General features: G+C 52.6%; 1 protein-coding gene across 1 annotated transcript; it reads left to right on the top strand.

The window, feature by feature from the left end:
• The first annotated feature begins 932 nt into the window (after nt 1-932).
• NKX6-1 (NK6 homeobox 1) lies at nt 933-8,236 on the top strand. Its single transcript, XM_006276394.3, has 3 exons — nt 933-1,557; nt 2,566-2,738; nt 5,785-8,236. Exons 1-3 carry the CDS (start codon nt 975-977, stop codon nt 6,037-6,039), a joined length of 1,011 nt encoding a protein of 336 aa, XP_006276456.1. The 5' UTR covers nt 933-974; the 3' UTR covers nt 6,040-8,236.
• Nucleotides 8,237-8,498: the final 262 nt, after the last annotated feature.

Raw genomic sequence — 8,498 nt, 5'->3', positions numbered from 1 at the left:
CAGCCCGGGAAAAGAAACTTAGCGTGGACTGAGAGTGAGGAGAGCTGGCTTCGGTGCTGCGCTCCCACAGCTGGAGGGGAAAGTACGCCCCACTTGGCCGGGGGGGATTCCCCACCCCCGCACGTCCAGAGCACCGGGAAGAGCCTCGCGCCGCAGCAAAGCCCAGCGGGGCCGCAGTGCTCCGGCCTGGACAGCCTGGGGGGGCTGCGGCCGGGCCCCACGCGCACTGACACACGCACGCCTTCCCCACCCCCGCACCCACATTCATGCCCACTCCTGCCCCCACGCCCCCATATCCGGACTCCCATACACCCCCCACACGCATACAGACTCACCCACACACACCCACACACACCCCCACAGCTGCCCCCGCACACACACACACACACTCAAATCCAGACTCCCACGCCCCGCCATACTCATCCACGCTCCTACCTCCGCACACATGTACACCCACACAGCTGCATACACGCACATGAGGACTCCCATACACCCGCACATTCCCCGCCGCCATCCAGCCTCCCCCCCCACAGCCCCAGCCCCCGACACTCCTACCTCCCCGCACTCCCACACCCAGCCTGGCACAGATTCCCAAACCCCCTCATACACCCACACCCACCCGCCTGGCACCCCCTGCCAGGGCTGAAGCCAGAGGGGAGGGCGGGGAGGGGGCACAGCCCTCCCGAGCCTGGGGGCTTCTTCATCCCCCGGGCGCCTGCCCCGCAGCCCCTCCCCCGGGCAGGGGAGGGAGGCGGAGCCGGCGCAGCCCCACCCCGCCGGCGGCTCTGTCAGCGCCTCTCGCCCCCTCGGCTAAAGGCGGCGCGGGGCGGGCAGGGACGTGCCTGCGAGCTCCGGCAGCCCGGCCCGGCCCGGCCCGGCGCGCTAAGCCCCGCATGGGCGGCATGGGGGCGGCGGGCGCGGGGCCGGCGCTCGCGGCCCCCTAGGCAGCGCCGGGGCCGGGCCGGCCGCCAGGGATGCTGGCCGTGGGGCCCATGGACGGCACGGCCCGGCCCAGCGCTTTCGTGCTGGGCAGCCCGCCGCTGGCCGCTCTGCACAGCATGGCCGAGATGAAGAGCCCGCTGTACCCCGCCACCTATGCGCTGCCCCCAGCCTCGTCCGCCTCCTCCTCGTCCGCCTCGTCGTCCGCCTCCCCGTCGCCGCCGCTCGGCTCCCCGGGCCTCAAGGCGCCGGGCGCAGGCGGGCTGTCGGCGCTGGGCAGCCCCCCGCCGCAGCTCTCGGCCGCCACCCCGCACGGCATCAACGACATCCTGAGCCGGCCCTCCATGCCCCTGGCCGGCGCCGCGCTGCCCCCCGCGCCCGCCGCCTCCTCCTCGTCCTCCTCGGCCGCCGCCGGGCTCCTGGCCGGCCTGCCCCGCTTCAGCAGCCTCAGCCCGCCTCCGCCCCCGCCCGGCCTCTACTTCAGCCCCAGCGCCGCCGCCGTGGCCGTGGGCCGCTACCCCAAGCCGCTGGCCGAGCTGCCCGGCCGGACACCCATCTTCTGGCCCGGCGTCATGCAGAGCCCGCCCTGGAGGGACGCGCGCCTCGCCTGCCCGGCCCGTGAGTACCGGGCCGTCCGGAGCCGCGCCTGGGGCTGGGGGCGGCTGCACCAGGGCTGCTTCCCTCGGCCGATCAGAGCCGACGCCTCCTCTGGAGTTTTTTCTTTAAAAAGAGCGGTCCCTGTTGGGGTCGGAGCCGGGAGGCTGCTTGGCCATGGCAGCCGGGGGACAAGGGCAAAGGGAATTAGTGGAGGGGAGAGAGGAGGAGGAGGGAAAAGTTTCTCACGAGGCGAAGCACGAGAACAGGAAGCTGGTGGAACCCCGGTCCTTGGATTCTCCTTAAGCCCCCGGGAAACAAAGCCTTGGCTGGGGCTCATCTAGGTGGGGACAGGCCGCTTTGAGCAGGGGGCCGGACGAAGTCCCTTCCATCCTCATTTTCTATGATGCGGACTCGAGCACTCAGCCCGGTCTTGTTCTTTTCAGCCCCTGAAAACCTTCCGCTTTCAATTCGATTTTTTAAAATGTTTTTGCCAAGAATTTTAACCGCCCCCCCAGCTCTTTTCTTTTCTTTTCTTTTCCCTAGGGGAAAAAACTCTTTTTAGAGCTCTTTTTCTAAAAGCTCCTTTTCTTTCTCTTTTCCCCCTAAAGTGGGGGGGAGGGGGAAGAGGCTGCTTTTATTGCAGTTTTTTATTCCACTGCTTTTATTGTAGTTTTTGCGCCAACTATCCGCAACAAGATGCCCTTTGGTATTACGCACCTTTTAAAAAATTGCTTTCCGCTCTTATAATAGTTTGTTCTTTGTTTTGTTTTGTTTTTTTTAACGGCTGAAATTGCAGAGATAAAGGAAGGGTGGTGGGGGGGGGGGTTGTAAAATACAGCAACCCAGAAGTGAGTCATTTTCAATCTGGCAAGGAGTTTGATCGTGGCTTTCCCCATATGTAGGGAAAGATCCCTCTCTCCCTTGAGACCAAGCTTTATATTCAACTATCCCCTCCGCCCACCCCCCAAAACAACAACAAAAAACCCAAACAAATTCACAGATCTGTCTATGCATTCATTTCCCTCCCAGATCAAGGATCAATTTTGCTGGATAAAGACGGAAAGAGGAAACATACGAGACCCACTTTTTCTGGCCAGCAGATTTTCGCCTTGGAAAAGACTTTTGAGCAGACGAAATATTTAGCGGGACCAGAGAGAGCCAGGCTAGCCTATTCCCTGGGGATGACAGAGAGTCAAGTCAAGGTGAGATGATGCTGTCAAACATTAGATAAGAGATTCAAGCCCACACATTGCCGGGACTGGGAGGAGTGTGAGAAACGCATATACAAAGAAGCCTGGGTATAAGATATTGGCTGAACAAAAGAAATCGGGCGCATGCCTTTGCAATCAGGTTTATCTTAACTGGATACCCACTCACCATTATTGTCTGCACAAAGCCATTGCGAAATATGATTGCTAACGGGATCCTTTGCAGAGGCGGACCCAGGTAGTGTATTTACAAAAGAAAACAAAAGGTGGGCTTTGGCTGGCAACTGTTTGCGGTTTACCACGGGGCTCTTTAGGAGGGTAAAGCACTTAAAGCCCTTAAAGATGTCGTTTCTTCTTCTTTTTTTTTAAAAAAAAATAGTGTCAGCAGCTTCTGGCTGCTTTGGAAATGCATCCCAAAGCTGATCTTTACTGTGCCATAAATTTGAGAGCATTGAATGGGAATATTCCGGGATCTTCAAATTTAAAAAGAAGTGTTGGCAAGCTCATCCCGATCCAAAGCTAACGATCAAGCAAGGTGGTGTCTAATGTAGAGGTGCGATTATTAAAGAAAACGGTTCAAACGGGATGCAGTGCTCTGGATCCCGCACAAAACCAGTTCGCGCCTTTCTGAGATACAGGGGCTCCCAGTGGTTCACCCCCATGAAGACCTTGCCTTGAATGGAAGAGGAATTAAATTAAGGAGCATAAAATGGAGCATATCGTTTACACATCCCCCGCAATCTGTTTATTTTTGTTAAACATTGAGATGTGGCAAAAGTGGGCTTTCCATCCATTCAAATACAGTCCCACGCAGGACTTGTAGGGGGGAAACTGCATTTGAAGACAGATTTTTCCCAGAACTTTTGAAATAATTTGAACCGTTTTTTATTAAGGTGCCTCATGTATGAATTCTCACTCTCTCAGAGTTACCTGGAGGCCCTTATTTGCCACTGGGAATCTGTCTAAATAGCTGTGAATAAATGATTGCAGCCTGCACTCCGAAAAGAAGAAGCCTGGTTAGAATGCCTCTTCTAAAACACAACGTATGTAACAGAGGGGAAGTTAGAGACACAGTCAGTCTCAAATGATTATTTTCCTATGTGCTCAGGGCCAAGGTAGTGTGTGTTCAGGGAGCCTACTAGGCACGCACTTAAATATATTTAAGTGCATAAATATATGTGTGTGTGTGTATACACATACATATAAATGCATGCATATACATTTATATACACACATATATGCATACACACACACATATATAAATGTATGTATGTATGATTTAAAGGACCGTTTGAATGCTGACTCCTGGAATTATATTTTGCACCATCGATTCAGTGGCTTTGATTTTAGAAAGGGAACAAAAACAGTGTCGGTCCTTTCCCAGCTCTGACTCTCTCAATTATATAGTAAACAGAATTTTGGAGCCTATTTTTCATGGACTGTAGGAACAGTTTCTACAATATATGAAGTAGAAGTCCAGTTTCAGCTTAAAACATCCTCAGCAATCGAAATCACAACTGCCTAAAGCAGCTGTCGCAGTGCAGAATAAACGTGTGCAGTTGGTTAGCCCTAGCTCCAAACTGCCAGACTACTGGGATTTGGTAGGTTAGAAGCACATGCTTTTTCACTTTGAATTATATTTAGGGCAGGCTCGAGCAAAGAGAGAGCGGGTGTATTTTCACAGTGGGGAGAGGGGGTGTTCCACCGCGGTGTATGTGTTGCTACCTAAACTGCGATTAAACAACAAGCAAAGAAGAGCCTGGAAAGAAAGGGTAAGGGGAGCCAGTTTAGCAGGACGCTGGGGACAAATGCTTTCCCCTTTCCTCTCTAGCAGGCTGGAAAAGTTTATTTAAAAGTCCGAACTGGGGGAAAGAGCAACTCTTAGATGCTGGATCTCGGGAGTGAGGGTGGGGGGGGGGGGGGTCGGGTGTAGGGAAGAAAACCCCTTTCACTCTCAGTATTCACTCCAGCCTTACTGAAACTCAAACGCATCGTAACCCGGGCAAGTGCTGGGGATCACTTGGGATCAGAGCAAGGCGGTGTTGCTCGGAGCACCGGGCTGCCCCCCAGCCCTCTGCGGATTCCCCACCACTCCTTTTCTCCTGCCTGTACCGGGCCCGGGGAGGCAGCAGCCAAAAGAGCTGACCCCGAGGCCGGGTGAGCCGCGGGCATGAGGAGAAACTTTCTGACTGCGAAAGAGGCAAAGCCCTTTGCGGTGCGGGCTGCCCAGAGGGGCTGGAGTGGAGTCTCAGGAGCATGTGGCCCAGGGATTGAGGGGGGAGGGAGTCAGGTCCCTGCAGCTCTGTGACACAGGGGTGGGCGCCAGCACTAAGATCCTTGTTAGTGGCACAGTGAGATCCCTCCAGCAGTGACCCTTGTTTGTTATCCAGGTTGTAGCCGTTTTGGTCTAGAGGCAAAAGCAATCAGGACTAGTGGTAGAGGTGATACTTTTTATTGGACTAACTAGATAAAGATTTTTTTTTCCGCAAAAATCTAGTTGGTCTAATAAAAGACATTGCCTTATCCTTGCTTGTGGCACAGTGAGATCCCGCCAGCAATGCGATTCATATTTGTGGCACAGTCCGGTCCCTCGCAGCCCTGTGACACAGGGGTGGGCTTCAGCAGTACGATCCTAGTTTATGGCACGGTAAGAACCTTCCAGCAATGCGGCCCTAGCTTGTCAGGCATCCAGGTTGTAGCCGTACTGGTCTAGAGGAAAAGGCAAATCAAGACTCCTAGTAGCAATTGTATCTTGCAATTAAAGATTTTTTTTTTTTTTTGCAAAAATCTTGTTGGTCTAATGAAAGATACTATCTCTACTACGAGTCCTGCTTGTACTTGCTCGTGGCACAGTAAGATGCCCCCAGCACTGCGATCCTTGCTGCCGGCCCAGCGGTGTCAATGCAGCCGTGCAGCCCCGTGACTGGGGGCGGGGGCGCTCAGCGGTGCGATCGTTGCCCGCGGCGCAGTGGGAGCGGCGGGGGCGCGGGGCCGGCGGTGAGTAACGCGGTTTCCCCCGATCCCGCCCGCCCGCATGCAGGTCTGGTTCCAGAACCGACGCACCAAGTGGCGGAAGAAGCACGCGGCCGAGATGGCCACGGCCAAGAAGAAGCAGGACTCGGAGACAGAGCGGCTGAAGGGCGCGTCGGACAACGAGGAGGAAGACGACGACTACAACAAGCCTCTCGACCCCAACTCGGACGACGAGAAGATCACGCAGCTGCTGAAGAAGCACAAGCCGGGCAGCGGCGGCAGCCTCCTCCTGCAAGCCGCCGAGGGTGAGGGCGGCTCCTAAGGCCCGGCCCAGAGCTGTACAGATCTATTTTTCTAGACTCGCGGCGTGGGGACTCGGAGCCTGGGCCCCGGCTGTTGTACATAGCGCGCCGGGGCGGGAGTGTTTTACGTGTAAATGCTGTTCTCCCCTGAGTCCCGGGGCCGCTGTGTGCACACGGGGCCGGGCCGGGGCAGCCCCGTTCCCTCTCCCGGGACACTGACTCGCTGAACTCTGAGCCGGCTCCCCAGCCTTGGGGCCAGTTCCTCCCCTGTCCCCCGTCCCTCCTCAAGTCTCCCGAGTCACTGAAACAGGCTGCGCCGAGATCTGCACTCGCACAGGCTCCTCCACGCTATTTATTCCTGCGTTTAACCTGCTGCTTCCCCCACCAGGGCGAAAGAAGACCAGAGAGCGCTTCGCGTTTGCAGCCCAACGCGCGTTAAAGCAGTTGCCGGGAGCTGTCCCACCACCCAGCTGCTGCGGGGAATATTCACTTAGAGGCTCTCATTGAATTGAAAGTGTGGTTTTGTCCGTCGCCCCCCCCCCCCCGCTTTTCTTTGGTATCATACAGAATACTAGAGGCTGTACATTGTTTTTTGGTTTGTTTATTTGTTTTTCTTAAAGCTAATAACGATGATATATTAGCATCTTAGCGTTTATTAATTTATATGAAAAATGAGAGAGAGAAAAACGTCGGTTTGTAAAGAGAGGAAAAGTCCTTTGCAGGACCAGAGACATGTAATGCACTTTCTGGTTTTTTTTAAAAAAAGATCGATCAATTAAAACCCGTTTCAAGGCATCTGTTGCCTCGAGTGAAGGGCACAGATCACCTGATCTCATCGGAGATTAAATACTAAAACGGACGGTTCGGGGAGAGAGAGAGAGAAAAAAAGAGAGAGATAATTTCGGAGCTCTTTTGTTCGTGTTTCAGGAGCCTCTTTTTATTATGTAAAATGCCCAACAGAAGTTCAAGCGGATACAAATAAAACGGACGGGCGCTACATTGGCCAAAGGCAGAGCTGCTATTTCAAGTGTATCATTCCCTCCCCTTCCTGAAAACGCTTTTCCTTCTGCAGCCCCTCCTGGGGGAATTAAGGAAGTCATCATTTCCATCTCCATCCCGGAGAGGTTCATCTCAGGCGAATATAGGGTGTATTAACTTTTTAAAGCAGCCAATCTGGAGGGTAACATTATGGGCACAAGAGTCTGCTTTCCAAGAAGGGAGCGGTGTCTAGCTAGGAGTCTAAAGCAAATAGTTAGCCACAATGCAGAAACAACGGCTGTAAATTGGAACCCATTATGCCGCGGTGATCATTTCCATATCTAAACAGAGGGAAAACAATTGCTATTTTTGATGGCTGAACCTCGAGCAAACAAGGGCTGACAGCTGAGTAAAGGAATCAGCTAGGCTGAAATTTAGAAAAATGTTAGTGTTGTGTCAGTTCGCGCATTATTTTATTTGTAAGCAAACGAATCAACATTTTATTGCAGTTACAGTTAACTAACGGGCCTGATTCTGGATGGGCAAGAAGTGCTTGGCTGGGGAAAAGCGTTCAGAATGGTGTCCAAATGTATTTAGGTTCCCGTTAAGTCTTTAAATGTATGTGTGTGTATATATAGAATAAGTTGAATTTATTTCTTTCAAGATTTTTTCCCCAGCATAGCTTTCACTACGGGATAAAGTCCCAGGGTTAGAAACTCCAGTTTTAAACTGCTCCGCTGCGAAGGGCCTTGTATTTTCAAGGTGAGGTTGGGCAATATTTCCAGCCTGCACGTTCACTCTCAGAAGCGTCAACCTGTTATTCTCTTCACATTCCCCAACCTCTTCTTTATACCTGACTCAGTGGCACTGAGTCGTTTATAGGGAAGCAAGTCAGAGGCTTTCTCCCCCCTTTCAGTTATTTTAAACCACTTTTACTAGGAGATTTAAGGAGAGTGAGAAAAAAGACTTCACCCTTGTCGCTGGGGTGTTACATATCAATTTTTCCAGCTGTGAATGTGACTTTCTCCTGGGTAGGGCTGAAGTCCAGGCTTGGTGTCAGGCATCGAGACAGCAAGGTTGTAAGAGCAAACAAAAACAAAAGCAAAACAAAAAACCTTGTAGCCATATGAAAACTTCTGCTGCCCTTTAAACCCAAACACAAATGTCTGCAACTCTTGTTTCTTTTTATCAGTCCTGAGTGGTTTCATTCAATAAAACAGCTTCTTTCTCAGATCACTATTCCGGCTTTAAAGTATTTATTTGACCATAGACCGGAACTCCTCGTCGTCGTCGTCGTCCTCCTATTATTATTATTATTATTATTATTATTATTATTATTATTATTATTATTTCACGGTTCCATTTTCCAAAACACTTCTCTCTCAGCAAAGCGGAGCAACATTAGCCTTGTATGCTCTAGGCAAAAACTGTATCTAACAAAATCCTCCTTTTGTCCACCTCCTGCTAGGGCACTTGTGTGTCACTGAGCAATGGTATACAG

The sequence above is a fragment of the Alligator mississippiensis genome, chromosome 2 (genome assembly GCF_030867095.1).
Source record: "Alligator mississippiensis isolate rAllMis1 chromosome 2, rAllMis1, whole genome shotgun sequence".
Classification (NCBI taxonomy): Eukaryota; Metazoa; Chordata; order Crocodylia; family Alligatoridae; genus Alligator; species Alligator mississippiensis.
This window is presented reverse-complemented; position numbering and strand designations above follow the sequence as displayed.

Excerpts from the sequence above, each read along its gene's own strand:
- NKX6-1 (XM_006276394.3), top strand. The coding sequence starts at position 975 with ATGCTGGCCGTGGGGCCCATGGACGGCACGGCCCGGCCCAGCGCTTTC. Across the intron at positions 1,558-2,565 it reads GCGCCTCGCCTGCCCGGCCC|ATCAAGGATCAATTTTGCTG; the intron begins GTGAGTACCGGG and ends TTTCCCTCCCAG. Across the intron at positions 2,739-5,784 it reads TGACAGAGAGTCAAGTCAAG|GTCTGGTTCCAGAACCGACG; the intron begins GTGAGATGATGC and ends GCCCGCATGCAG.